General features: G+C 36.7%; 1 protein-coding gene across 1 annotated transcript in view; it reads right to left on the bottom strand.

Annotated features, from left to right (window-relative positions):
• The window catches only part of LOC111052838, a 57553-nt gene that overhangs the window by 23723 nt on the left and 18298 nt on the right, over positions 1-15532 (bottom strand). The window contains exons 10-15 of the mRNA XM_039431322.1: positions 9052-14780; positions 7424-7677; positions 5662-5821; positions 3957-4369; positions 1590-1776; positions 244-411 (exon numbers count right to left, since the gene is read on the bottom strand). Coding sequence (XP_039287256.1) covers positions 244-411; positions 1590-1776; positions 3957-4369; positions 5662-5821; positions 7424-7677; positions 9052-14780 — 6911 coding nt within the window. The remainder of the gene's footprint in view (positions 1-243; positions 412-1589; positions 1777-3956; positions 4370-5661; positions 5822-7423; positions 7678-9051; positions 14781-15532) is intronic.

Raw genomic sequence — 15532 nt, 5'->3', positions numbered from 1 at the left:
CCATTGTAACTCCCAGGTATTTCTGTGACTGTTTCTTGTGAACTGTGTATAAAGTGTTATTCCGTTGATTCTTGATTATTATCTCATCTCCTGTTGGCTGTCCATGTGGTAGTTGATATTGTAATGTGAATTGTTGTTTCGAGATCAACTGAGAACCGTGATGAAGTGAATTACACACATTTGACGCAATAATTTACTATGAAAATTATTCAAAAGCAACTTCAAAATAGATAAATAATTTACCTCCATGCCACCGATCCATGGCGGCTGACTCATGCTGATGCTCTGCGTGGCAAGATGGCGCCTGATGGCCAACATCTCCTTGACGTTGGGCCCCCATCGCTGCTGCATCTTGTGTACGTACTGGTTGTACGCCGTGAAACGCATGTCATCGCTCACCTTGCATTCCGGCTACAATAAACAACGAACAATTATTTATTTATTGATAAGTAGTACACGGATAATGAGCGAGTATATTTTTTTCATAAATTTTTCAATTGGCAATTTTTTTAGATCTAAAAGAAAGTTGATGGGTTAGCACTACCAATTTTCAGCATAAACTTTATAACACTTATTGACCGATCGAAGTGAGGTCTAAGATTCAAGTCGACGGTTTTGCATTTCTCTTTATTTATGTTTATATGTTTATATTTATGTTCCGCATTTACGGCGAAACGCAGCAATTGATTTTCATGAAATTTGACAGGTATGTTCCTTTTTTAATTTCGCGTCGGTCGACGTACAGTACAAGGTTTTTTTTGAAATTTTGCATTTCAAGGATAATATAAAAGGGGAAGGAGCCTCCTTCATACGCAAATATTAGAGTAAAAATCAGACTATAGAATTATTCATCAAAAATCAGCTGTCGAGTGGATTATAAATTGCATGCAATTCAATATCTCAATGTAACTCATTGAAAACACATCTGTTGTGTGGACTATTAATTGCATGCAGTGAGGCATGCAATTGATAACTTGAAGTAGCATAGTATTTTCTCCCAACTTTTCTCTGCTTTCAACTCAGAAAGCTTTTGATGATAGCAGCATAGCTCTTTATACACCGATATCTCGCCGACACGACAGGACAGGACATAATAAACTCTGATAGACAGTATTATTAGAGGAGACTGTGGTTTATAACTGCGCGAGGTCTACTGTACACTGAACTACTAGTATTAGAGGGTTAATACTGCCAAATGAATCTCAAGTCAAGTTGATGCTCTTTCAATTTTTAGCATACATTTTATGCCTGGTTTCACCAAGCCCTGTTGAGACATTTAAACATTGATTAGACTAGATTTCTGGTTTTGGTGCACTATTGAGTAACAAATTTACGGAAGGAGTTGAATGCTCTACAATCTTTCCATTCTTTAAAATCACGTTTCTTAGCTATTCGCTTTGTTAATTTGTGGAATATTCTTGTACCTGTAGCTACTGCAGTTAGAAAAGTTTCATGTTTCATTGAATTTATCGGCAAAACTCACAAATATTCTAAAAAAATTATATTGCTTTACGGCCTCTAAAACCTACTAATTACCATAATTACTATAATTACTATAATTATGAAATAAATGAAATGAAAAAAATTACCTTGAAATCAGCAGGAGGTATAACCTTGCAGATGCCAAACTTCTCGGCAACTGGTCGAATCTTCTCAATGTACTCGAGAGGATCGAGGAATTCTTTCTCGGTCGGGTAGAAGACAGGAGCCTCTTCCAGGTTGGCTCCAAACTGGGTGCTAGCATTATCAGGAGCTGCCCCGCCTTTGCCTTTCGATCTAAAATAAAACAAATAACAGTTGATTATAGTACTATCCCGAATAAATAGTAAAACAAACAATGGTTATTCATAGTAATATCCCGAATAAATATTGATACAAACGAAAATGATTTTCAATACTTCAAACTACTCTGAAGATGAAATATTGATTTTCATTACAAAGTAAATATTGGACATAAAATTGTTAACTCTTGATAATTGGGAGAACGCTGATTGAATCTTATGATAAAGTTTTTTTTTATTTTTTATTGATTATTTATCACAAATGGCAATGTATTGCCAGGTCTTGCAAGACCCATTGCATACTAGCACTACATTATAATGGAAACAAATGAACAATTAACATATTCAGAACAGAAAATAAATATGTAGATGAGTGTATAACTTTTAGAAACAAAGAGTAGAACCTATTTGTTTACAGAATAGAAATGAGAATACACATGAAATTCTATTTGAATGATTTATGGATGCAATTATACAGCATTCATTAACCCTAGAAGGAAAACAGGGATTAATCGTAGCCTCATAGCTTTGAATCGTTTATTGAACCAATTATACAGAATTCATTGAACCTAGGACAACAGGTTCTGACGTTAAATTTCTGATGTTACATTGGCTGCAGTAAATTTGTAGATCTGGGATTTTTGTATTCTCTAACTAGTCTATCAACTTCCTGCACACGTGATTTTGCAGCTGTAAGACGGCCACAAGTGGGTGAAAAATTTCTTGGGGTTATGCGTCACCCCTGTTGTCTTACATGTATAGTTGACTTTCATAAATGTGAAAGTGACACATCTAGCTACATTTGGACTGTCGTATAAATCAGAATTGGAACCATATTGGGACCATATAAAGCCTGTGGTGCTTTTCTTGAACTTGTACCATGTTAAATGATTGAATAAATAAATAAATATGGACTTCACTCGAATATTTTTCTTATTTTCAAATATGAATAATGTAAACGACCAAAATTATAGATTTCTAGTTAGAGAAATGCTCTGACTTAATAAAATTACTAAAAAGAGTTTCATAATATCATGCGTTGGGACAACCCCATGTTGTCTTTGAAGGTTGCTTGTATTGTGTTGTCGTTCTAGGTTTAAAATGATCATGGGAGGGATAAAGGCACATGCCATAGCTGTTCCTTCCCCGAATTTTAATAATGCATGGAAGATGAAAAGCAGGTTATTTTTAATAAGTTTTTTTTTATAAAAGAACTACCATACTTTCTACTTTCTACTACAATACTACTGTACTTTCTCTTGCCTCTTTCCTTTGCCGGAACGCCCAGTCATATTTCAATTTCAATTTCATTTTATTGCCTTTATGTCATAATTATATTATGATTATAGTATTTTATACAATAAATGAATAAATGAATAAAATATTCAAAACATATTACAAACTCTTTATAATGTGACATATCATTAAAAATATAATTAAATAAACATAATTACTCATACATATACTTGAATAGAATTAAAATAAAATATAAAATCTCGACATCACCAGCAAAAAGAAACTCTTTGCCCGCTGGTGAGAATTGAAAAAAATTATGGTTAAATTCAACTAATAATTACAATAGACAGCAGAAACATAAAAAATCAAACAAATATTGTGCAGAGAAAAGACTAAAAAATGAAAATGAAAGAATCAAAATTAAATTACTATATTTAAGGTAAAGAAAATTCCCTTTCAATCCACTCATTGACGCTCTTTTGACTAATTTTGAAATCTAAGTCAAAAGGTATTTCATTGATCAGTTTACTGCTTGTGTAAATTAGCTGTCTTCTGATCAATGAAAGTTTAGTAGGATAAACTTGAAATTCCTCTGTTACACCCGGTCTGAAATGATAAGTGTTCTTGATCAGCTTTGGAAAGATATTTCTATTTTTTACTAAGTATTTTATTAAGACTTTGACATATAGTTGTCTCACGTTAAAAACATCAAGATCCAGGAAAATTAGATTTTTTGGGTATAACCTTGGTTTATTCAAGATAGTTTTTATTATATTTTTTTGAATGATAAATAGATTTTCCATGTGTACATCATATGCAGCACCCCATATCACTAATCCATATTGTAAAACTGATTGAACTATGGCATGATAAACATGGCATATAAAAGCAGGTTATTTTTTATACTAGAACTATTGTGTCTACTGTACTTTATCTTACCTCTTTCCTTTGCCGGAAGGCCCAGCCATCTGCCCGTCATCTTTCAAGGACGGCGAGGACTTGCGACTCTTCTTGCTCAAGAACGGAGCCGGCGACTGTTTCCTACCGGCGCGGCTTCTTTCCGCCGACGTCGCCGAAAGGAAGGCTGACGTGACAGCCGCCTTGCGCCGTGGCAGCGGGGAGGGAGAGGGAGAGCGTGAACGCGATGAGGAGCGAGAGCGCTGCGAGCCTTTATCTCGGTCGGCCGCCGACGTTGGACTATTTTTAGAAGCTGTTGTACTGTTTTTAGAAGCTGTTGTACTGTTTTTAGCAGCTGCTGTTGTACTGTTTCTAGTGACAGCGCAGTCAGTAGACTTATCGGCTGCTGGTTTCGAGGGACGATCAAAGTCGGCCGCCGGGATTTCTTTGTCGATCTATGGTTAACAAAAGAGATCTAGGATTAGAGAAGTGAATTAAACTATTTTCGATTTGTGGTGTTTACAAAAGAAATGTAGAATTAGAGTCGAAAATTAAACTATTGTCGATCTGTGGGGAATACAAAAGAAATCAAAGATTGGAGAAGGATATTGAACTACATACAGTAGTTGAAGTACACTGCATTCAGATCGGCGAAATTTATATTCGAAACAATGACGAATGTGAATGTACAGGATTATTTTAGAATTATTTTCTGGTATCATAATGGTTAACAAAAGAAATCTAGGATTAGAGAAGTGAATTAAAACTATTTTCGATATGTGGTGTTTACAAAAAAAAATTAGGACTAGAGAGGAAAATTACAATATTGTCAAACTGTGGTGTTTAAAAAAGAAATCAAAGATTAGAGAAGTATATTGAACGAAATACAGTAGTTGAAAGTACAGTGCATTCAAATCGGCGAGTCAAATATTTATTTCATTTTACATATTGCAACAGTCAAACTTATCGGAATAGTTTGGAATGAGGTTAATTGGTGAACATATAAAATTGATTGCAATTTTTGTTATTGTATTTTTATTATGTGAATATGTTTTGAAATTAAAATCTTTCAATCAAAATGAATTTTGGTGAAAATTGAATTCTCAATACATAGATTTTCAAACCACAATTCTCCCATTGCTTTCAATTCTATCTAATAAGATTTGATTTGGATAAAGCTGGGTTGAATTTTGCTTGGCCTTTCATAAGGAATTTTAAATTCTAGACCTTGGAAAATTGTTGCACTCAGTTAATCAATAAAATTTCGTTCAATCAATGGCAAATATGAGTGTACACTATTCACTGTTGATGTCGAAAAATTTTTATTGAAAAAAAAGATCTATTTCTATGTTTTGATAATATATTGAACCAATATGAAATCGTAATTTGTGTTGAATGGCAACATTAGAATTATCTAAATATGGGAGAGAAATAGTTATTGTAACCCAGTTTTTCTCTCCCAACCTAACCCTATTTTAGAAAAAGTTATCAATCTAAATTTAGAAGAGTAATAGTTAGTGTTGATCTCATTTTTCTCTACCAATCGTTTTAAATTGAAACTAATGAAAATTGAGCATTAAATTGTTATATTAAATTATATTGTTAGTATTATATTATTATATCAAGTATTAAATTTATTCATTCATTGAAACTACAGTATATGAAAATTTGGGTGCTCATACTTGTTTAAAAATTACTTTTTCGACAAAGTTAGTTCAACACATACTTGTTCCAGTTATAAACTCACCTTTTTGACAGTGTCCATGGGGGGTTTGGCGTCAGTTTGAACAGTGGTGACCCGTGCTGTGGGCTGCACTGTGCCCACGGGCGGTTTGACGGCATGCATTGTCAGCGGTTTCACCTTCTGTTCCGGCTTGCCCATAGACTCACCACGGCCTATCAACGGTCTGCCAAATCACAAAATATTATTCAATCAATCCAACACTGCATAAAAAAGTATACTGAGTAAAGATTTTTATGATTATTACGAAGAAACAACTCACATTTATGTTAATATTACAGTATTTGTTCAATGTTGATATTAATATTATTTTTTCAATTATACGTCAATCCATACAAAAATTAGTATAAACTTGCATTACGAAGTTTCATTTACAACTAATCTGTTTCTTCAGGTAGCTATTGGCTAAGTGGTTGTTCTGATAAGATATCAGATAGCGCAGATAATATATCGATAAGTTAAGATAAGATAAGTTATATGATCTTTTTATATGAGCCTGCTTTCCCTGTTATAAGGGTGAAAACTTCAAGAGCCGAACTTCTATAAATACCATCTATAACAATCTTTATAGAAAGTGCAAATAGATTTGCAAAATATGTTTAAAAAATTAATCTAAAATACCTCTTGGAAATTGCAAATTAATTTCAAGATACAATAGTAGAAAATAACTAGTACCCTTGTAATATTTTCAAATGAAACACGACTAGTTTTGACATTCAAGTCATTTTCAAGTGTCTTTTTTCAAATAAGTTATTATTTTATTGAAAAAAAAAGAAACTTGAGAGTGTAATAAATGTCGAAGCTAGTCGTGATCTATTTGAAAATATTACAAGGGTACAAGTTATTTTCTAAAATTATACATTAAAGTATTTTGAACATACAAAACAATTGAAAAATTGAAAGTTGTATTTTTAATTTGTTGATAGTTTTATTCGCATTGTATACTTTTTCTGTTCTTTGTCCAATGTTTTTTTTTAATCTGTTTTCATTATTTACCACTGTCATCTTTGATATTTCATAGTGATATTCAAGTATATTATTTCAATTTTATTTGTTTTAAATCAATCCAAATTTAACATTTCAGGTTATTATATGTTTGGACTAAAGATTGTACTAGAATTGATTTAGTGATGAAACATAAACTATTCATTAGGACTATTTATATCAAAATTTGGGGAATAAATTCACAGGCTTTTTTATGAATGAATTTCATTATTCTACATCCCAAATCTACTTTGAAAAATCGGTGTCACATCTATCAATAATACTAAAATCCACAAGACCATCAACGGTTCACTAGTAGCACTATTCACAAAGTACTTTGGAAATGAATGATCAAACAACAATGCAAACAAATAATATCAATAAAACAAATAATAATGAAACCAACAATAATGGAATGATGTATTGCAAAGAAAACAGTAGAAAATATGAAAGGAGTGAAAGAAGAAAACTGCGGAGGAAAAGAGAAAGAAAGAGGAGAGAGATATGGAAAACATACTAGCAGAAGAGAATGACAAGAATAATTCAAAACGTTTTTTCTCAATTCTACTGGATATTATCCATTCAATTCTCTTCATAAAATGTTCTATTAATTTGCACAGTAAAGCTATCTGGAATACAAGCTAAATAGTAATATTGCCTCCTACAAACATTAAGATCCATTCTTACATTTTCATATCTATTACGGAATGGTCGTAAATTAAGGCTGGATTCATGGAATTGGAATAGTAATTAATAAATGAGATTGATTGACGTGAACACTTACCTAGGCGTAGATGTGGCAGCGAACGTTGACCTTGGTTTAGTGACCAGTTTTGCACTCATGATGACCCGCTGGTCAGGACCCTCAGTGCCCAGCTTGACTGCCACACCCTGTATCACCTGATGCCCACTTCCGCCTCCACCCTCCGCCCCCAGGTCACCGCCCCCGGCGCCCCTCTGCAGCGGAATGTAGAACACACCACCCCCACCACCACCCTCGCCATCGTCGTCATCAGTCTGTGTCGAGCATTCTAGCACCTGTCACACATTCAAATACATTAGTAAGTAAATTGGTATTACTAATAAGTGAATTGTAACAAATTGAAACTTAGTTTTACAAGTGCTGAGCGTGGCTTTTAAATATGAATTCAATTATTACTAGAAAAACATAAAACAATAATTATCAAACTACAATGTTTTATCATGAAATGGTGAAACATTGTACACACACAAACTCCCAAAGTTGATCAATTACAATATTTACAATCAGCCCTTCATAACGACTTTAGACACATTACACAAACATCTACATTCACGAAAAAACTTGATTTTTATTATGTGTTAAGTGTTGTGAAAAAATTGAGCTTAGTCATTTTGATTTGATTGAAACACCAGAAGCAATCACAGTAATCATTATTTATTCGAATTGAAAATAATGTTTTCAACATAATAATGATCACTTCAGAGATTCATGAAGTAAAAAATGTCTCAAATATCTTTTTCACAATCATTTTATCGGTAAATGAATGTTTGATAGGAATAATCCCTTATAAATGAAATGAGTTTTACAACAAAATATTATCTAGAAGGTAGGATCATGAATGCTGGATAATGATTAAATTTACATTTCTTTTGGGAATATAGAGCAGCTTCTCCTTCACACTATCAATGGATGAAATAGAGTTTATAGAAGTAAAATATCTACGTGTACCTACGTTGACAGTTCTGTATACTGTTCGATGTACACAATTGACTACTATGAACTTTTATTTAGATTCATAGGAAATAATAGAATTTTATTTATTTATGCTATACTTCAGAGATTCATGAAGTAAAAAATGTCTCAAATATCTTTTTCACAATCATTTTATCGGTAAATGAATGTTTGATAGAAATAATTCCTTATAAATGAAATGAGTTTTACAACAAAATATTATCTAGAAGGTAGGATCATGAATGCTGGATAATGATTAAATTTACATTTCTTTTGGGAATATAGAGCAGCTTCTCCTTCACACTATCAATGGATGAAATAGAGTTTATTGAAGTAAAATATCTACGTGTATCTACGTTGACAGTTCTGTATACTGTTCGATGTACACAATTGACTACTATGAACTTTTATTTAGATTCATAGGAAATAATAGAATTTTATTTATTTATGCTATAAATGACACAGATGTAATAACATTGGTTGATAAAATACTAAGGCAGCCCTTGAGTTAATTTTTATTCCAGTCAGGTGATGGATGACACAGTCCAAAAGTAGGTTAGCTATGATTGAGCCTGTTGTCGCTTTCCCAATCACTAATATGATTTGTGTATCATTAATTGTATAAACAAAAAATAAATAGATACAAAAATAAATTACATAAATGAATAGACAAATAAGATACAACGTGTTATACTAACCTCCTCACTATCAATGTTGACCTGCACAGCAATGGAGTTGCTGCTGAGGCCAGCATCCTCATCATCGGTGGTCGCATTGGAGGCGCGCCCCTCCTTGTGGCCCTTGGCCCTACTGGCTCTGAAGGGCGTGCTAGTAGGGGGCAAATCTGGCTCGAACGCGTACACACTGCTCTCATTTTCCGGAGAAAACGCACTCGGACTGCGGGAAAGCGACGGACGCGACCGGAAAACCGAACGCTTCTGGTGGAAAATCGAGCGACGTTCGTGTTGTACGGAACTAGAGGACGATTTTTCTGGCGACTCGTCATTGGACGAGGTTTCGTCGCGATGCTGGAACTGCGCGACTGCCATTGGTGGAGAGAACTGCGCATTAGGCGACTGCGCATCGCTTTTTGTCCTCCCGTCAACCGATACCTTCAATCGATCGTCCTCTTTGGTCGGTGTTCTGTCAACTGCTCCAAACTTGGTTCTGTTCGAAACCAACGAACCCCCAACAAACGCACTCTTCAACTCAACAGGAGACGATTTTTGAGGTGAATCCATCGTTTTCACGAACCCAGTTTGACTAGGTTCAAACGATTTTCCAACCCCAGTTTGTGTAGGTTCCACCGACTTCCCGAACCCAGTTTGAGTAGGTTCCACCGATTTCCCAAACCCGCTTTGACTAGGTTCCACCGACTTCCCGAACCCAGTTTGAGATGAATCCACCGATTTGCCCAACCTAGTTTGAGTAGGTTCCACCGCTTTAAACCCAGTTTGAGGGGACGAAGTCTGTTGCTGACGTTTAAACACATTACTGGTCATTTTCGACTCCACAGCACTTGGTTCAACGCTGGTGGTTTTCTCCACCTGTTTATTTACGGCCGTATTTATGTTGTTGACTTTAGAAGGTCCAGGTTCCATACCACCTGTAGGAATCACTTTTGGCTCACTCACCTTCAAACTCTTATTGGGATCTTCCGTTGTGAGCGGACTAGACGGTTCCGACGTTAATGGGGACGTCTTATCTTCGCCAAAACTCGGTCCACATTCGCATTGGTTCTTCTCAAAAATGCCACAATCCTTGGTGTGCTCGATACCGGTGCTGGTACTATCGTTCAACCATTTCTTTATCTCTTCCGTTGACATGTTCACCTTCTTCTTGTTCAATACTCCAGAGCTCGACGGGAAGTCTGACATGAACGGTGAAACGTTACTGTCCATCGTTCGGGACGATGTGAGGCTCACATTTTTATCCACCGTCTGCTGCTGTTTTCTTAGGTCTTGGAACGGTTTTTGAAGAGGTGGCGGTTTTTTGGTGACTAGCGATTTAGTTTTCAGCGTCTGTTCCACTGGTAGAGGTAGGTTGTGATGTTTTCCTGGGCCTTTAGGCTTGTCATCCAGCATTGGACTAGCAGGTTTGGCTGGAGACATACAAGGTGATATGTCATTACGTTTTCCCGGGACCTTGGACTTGTTGTCATCCAGGGTTATTGCAGGGGAAGCCATACTTGTAGAGACATCGTTGGAAGATTCAGGAAGTGTTCTACTCGGAGTGCTAACTTTCTCAACAACGTTTTTCACAACAGGTGACAGGGGTGGAGGTTCCAGATTGTCAACCTTCGTAGTAAAAGTGATTATCTGCTTGCCCCTCTCTGTTGTGGTGGAACTGTTGAATGCAGTCTGTGGTAGTATTTGTGCGGGAAGTGGACTCACATCCGAGTTCTTCCCAATCGACATGTTCTTTTCTGCCCCAAACATCCTCACGATATCCTCGACGAATTCGGCTTCTTTCAGACGGAGTTCATCGGGATCTATGGTGCGTTCAGCCCTTGCTGCGTCTTCACTAGTGGCTGCCGGTATAGGGATATTCACTACTTTGTCTTTGGTACTCATTGTAACTGTTACAACCGGGATGACAGGTTGACTCACATTTGTCGCAGCTAAGCCTGAGTTGACATTAGCTGGACTTCCACTAGCTACGTTTGATGGTGTAACTGTTGTACTGGAAGAAACGGCAAATGGTTTTCTATTGACTGCGAACGGAGTGATGAGATTCATGGAACCACCAGCCACCTCGCCACTTTGAGTGCCTGTACTAGTCACACCACCACCACCTTTCCCATCCAACTGTATCTGCTTCTTCATGGCATGACTTGTGAACGGTTTTCTCACGAACGGTTTATCATCAGTCATCACCGGACTGCTTTGACCGGGTTTTGGGATTTTGGCGTTCTTGAACGCCTGTCGCCAGGTGTCATTCACAGATTTCGTCTTCTTCACTTCCACACTGGGCCGTGCAATCGGCTTCATTGTGTTCTGCGGGTTCACGGGACTTACAGCGGGCAGAGCGTGGGTTAGCTTTACAGGTGTTTTTACTGGAGATGGAACATCCTTCATTTGTTCACCAATAAACAGCTTTGAAGATTCTGGCCTGCTATTCTTCTCTGGTACCCCTGACCACAGACCACTGCTACCAACCTTAACATCGACCGAAGGTACAACTTTTTTCCCTTTATCTAGAACACCAGCAGTACTTCTATCCAAATTGATCTTGGGTACAGACAGTATTGTCTTGTTTTGTGAAACATCTCTCATGCTACACTTCACATCAGGGTTCACTGTCTGTCTACCATTATTAGATCTAGTACTGTCTTCAGGGTTCAAGCCCAGTCTACTATTAGATCTACCATCTTCAGAATTCAAGCCCAGTCTACTATTAGATCTACCATCTTCAGAATTCAAGCCCAGTCTACTATTAGATCTTCTATCTTCAGGGTTCAAGCCCAGTCTACTATTAGATCTACCATCTTCAGAATTCAAGCCCAGTCTACTATTAGATCTTCTATCTTCAGGGTTCAAGCCCAGTCTACTATTAGATCTACTATCTTCAGGGTTTGAGCCCGGTTTACTATTAGATCTACTATCTTCAGGGTTTAAACCCGGTTTACAACTAGATCGATCTTCTTTGCCTGGTTTTGTTTTCGGTACAGCCATACTAGTGTTCTTAAATGCTGCCGAGAAAGAGTTCAAATCTTCTCTGGGTTTACTTGTGGCTGCTTCAATCATATTAGCGGCCTCGGTAACGTGAGTGTTTCTACTTGCAAACAATGGAGAATTTTGTGTCTGGTTTACTTTTTCACTTGACCCAGCATACAAACTAGAGGGCTCTTCTTTTCCCCTGGGGATAGTGGGCATTCTAAGTGGTACAAATGAAACACTGTCTGTGGTTTTCTTGCTGCTAGTGGGATCATTGAAGCTAGCAGAGTGTTTCAAGTTTGCTTCAAATTTTGCATCACTTATCGATTGGGCAGCCCATGACGATGTTTTGTTGGTCTTGGGTTCGGTACATGTTGATGTTATCTTCTCAGTTTTCAACAATGTTGCACTGTGAGCTGGTTCAATCTTCTTGACTGGAAGTTCTTCAGATTTCAAACTTTTCTCAGCCTTCATCGTCTTCATACCTTGAAGTGGAACGGTTTTATCCACCGCAGACTTGTCTACTACTGTGTTCTTTTCAGTTTTCACCTGTTTAGTATCAAGAGACGATTCCTTGAAACTCTTGTTATTCATGTCAGCTTCTTCAAGTGACGAGCTCTTTTCAAGTTTGACCCTTTTCAAGCTCTGAACAGTTTCTTTCTTGACTTGCTTCGTTTTATCTGTAGCAACCTCATCAAAGGACGAGTTTTTCTCAATTTTCAACTTTTTCTGTGAAGTATCTACAAATTGTGTTGAGCTAGTTGAAGCTTCCCCATCTGTTCCCGACAACTTCTGATTTTGTACTTTGGTTTCAGATTGTTTAATAACTTCGTTGGAGCCACCTTTTGAACTATTATTAAGACTAGATTGTGCTGGTGATTCCTTTACATTTCCACTTGACTTGCTTGAAGATTGCTGTTGGTTGATGATTTTTCCAGTTTGTTTCGAACTTTGGGATGGGAGAGTAGGTTTCTCAGTTTTTACTGACAAAACTTCAACATTACCTACAGTGATATTACTTGGCTTTGATTCGACCTTCCCAACACCTGACAAAATATCTTTACTTTCCTCTTTCTTAACTTCATTCATTCCACTTTTGTCTTGTACCACTTCCACATTACTTACTTTCACCAATTTATCATCTTTAGTAGGTTTTTCGTTTTTATTTTCATCTTTTTTGTTCTCAACAGCAATAGTTTTACAGCTACCTTCAACACTGCTTCTCATCTCCTTTTTGTCAATGCCAGATGTTTGTGACTGAGGTTTTGATTCAGTGCTAACCACTCTAGTACCAACAAACGCCGAGGTTTTATCAGTAATGGTATCCACCAACTTCTTCTGTGGACTTTTCTGTTTACGTTGCTTAGGTGGTTTCACCTGACTATCACTTTTATCACTGCTTGTTTCAGTTTTAACCGGTGGGGCAGCAATTTTAGTTGCTTCAACAGTTTCCTCCTCTTTTTTGTTCACTTTTTTCGTTGCTGCCACACTCTCCTCCTCTTTTTTGTTAACTTTTTTCGTTGCTGTCACACTCTCCTCCTCTTTTTTGTTCACTTTTTTCGTTGCTGTCACACTTTCCTCCTCTTTTTTGTCAATCTTTTTCGGTTCTTCCTCTTTCTTGTTCATCCTTTTCGTTAATTTCGTCAGAGGTTCTTCATCGGACTCTCCAAAGTGATCATTTTTCTCCTCATCCTTAACGACAGTGGCTTTCTTCTCCTTAGATACCGCACTAGATTTCGAAACATTTTTAGAAGCATTGACAGCTGACTTTTTTCCAGATGAACTCGGTTGTTCTACCTCTTCTTTTTCCAAACTTTTAGCAGCATTTGAAGCTTTCCTATCAACAGGTTTCTTATCGTTCACACTCTTTTCCACTGGTTGCTTTTTCTGTGAAGTCAATTTTTCGTCAATAGATTGCTTCCTCAGTGAAGTCAATTTTTCGTCAATAGATTGCTTCCTCTGTGAAGTCAATTTTTCGTCAATAGATTGCTTCCTCTGTGAAGTCAATTTTTCGTCAATAGATTGCTTCCTCTGTGAAGTCAATTTTTCGTCAATAGATTGCTTCCTCTGTGAACTTGTTGATGGTTGATTGTCTTTCACATTCTTTTGACTCGAATCTGTTTCAGTTTTAGTAGTATTTTTTCCAGTTGTTTTCTTCTGTTGTGATGCAGGCTGAGCTTTCTCACCAACATTCTTCGCTGTCTTCTTCTCACTAGCCACACGTCTAGCGAGACTTCTTTCCGGAGAAAACTGCAGCCTTTTCTTTGGGACAGATTTTTCAGGGGAAGCTCTAACCGGACTTTTTTCCGGGGAGCTTGATAGTTTCCTGGGACTTAGATCAGCGAGCTTTTCGGCGGCTTGCTTCAAAGCTTCGGCTGCTTGCTTCAAAGTGAGGGACGACCTCCTGGACTCCACACCTCTTACAGGACTTGACGACTTTGAAGGGGAGCTAGATTCTACCTCACTGCTTGATCTCTCCTTGTACACTTTGCCCGCTCTTTGTTTAGCAGCCCTAGCTAGTAATATCACTCTCCTTTTCCTTAGAGCCTCCTTCTTCTTCCTCTCTTGTAGATGTTTTCCTTTGGCTTTGTTCCTGAGTTGTAATCGTCTGTTTCTTTCGTCGATTTTCGAGCTGAGGACACGTTTTGCTATCACTTTCTGAGCTCTTGGAGTGGCAGCGGTTGGCTTCATTGCTTTCCGTCCCTTTGTTTCTTCTTTCGTAGAGTTACTGCTCTTATCGACGAGCGCTTTTAGCTCCCTCTCTCTAAGCTCTGCAAAAGAATAAAATATCCAGTTAATCATTTATTCAATGTAAGACAAACAATACAAAACTACACTAGTACTAGCAAGAACGAAAAGCATCCAATAACTTCGAACTTCTTCTACTCCTATATGCCATGAAGTCTGAATATTTTCCTTAGTTGGAATAATTATTCATCGGTGATGGTTTCTTGATTCATTCCGAGCTGCGATGTATTAACACACTTTTTTCTGTGTATTTAAGCACGACATGCAGTCAAATATCTAAGTAAATAATTTAAAACGTTTACTTACTGACTGAAGTACTTTCGACCGTCTAGCGATCATTTTCAACAGTCAATTCACTTTATCACTGAGAAAAATTGTAGAAGCTCTAAAAATACTTATAATTTGAATAAGCAAAAATATGACCTATTATATTACAGTCGAATACGTAATCGAAATAATGTAGCATTATTTGGTAGTAAGTTAACAAATAAATTAATTACGTTTTTACAATTATTCCATTAAAACAATATACATAGTAATCCACTGTAGTCATTTTTACACTTGTAGCAAAGCGCCGTCAGGGGAATAAGGTAGTAAGTTTGAATGATATCAGAACAGTGTTTATAATGAATGTTCCACGCAGAAACAGTCAATCATAAAAAAATCTTGAACTCGATTCAAAAACGTTTTTCTACCAAAACAATAGCTATATCGTTAGAAAATGTTATCCAAATACAAGTCGCATTGCAATATCAGGAATGTAGTTTCTGATAAA

Source organism: Nilaparvata lugens, chromosome 6 (assembly GCF_014356525.2).
Source record: "Nilaparvata lugens isolate BPH chromosome 6, ASM1435652v1, whole genome shotgun sequence".
In the NCBI taxonomy this organism is placed as follows: domain Eukaryota; kingdom Metazoa; phylum Arthropoda; class Insecta; order Hemiptera; family Delphacidae; genus Nilaparvata; species Nilaparvata lugens.
Note: the sequence above shows the minus strand (reverse complement) of the source record. Positions and strands in the feature narration are given on the sequence as shown.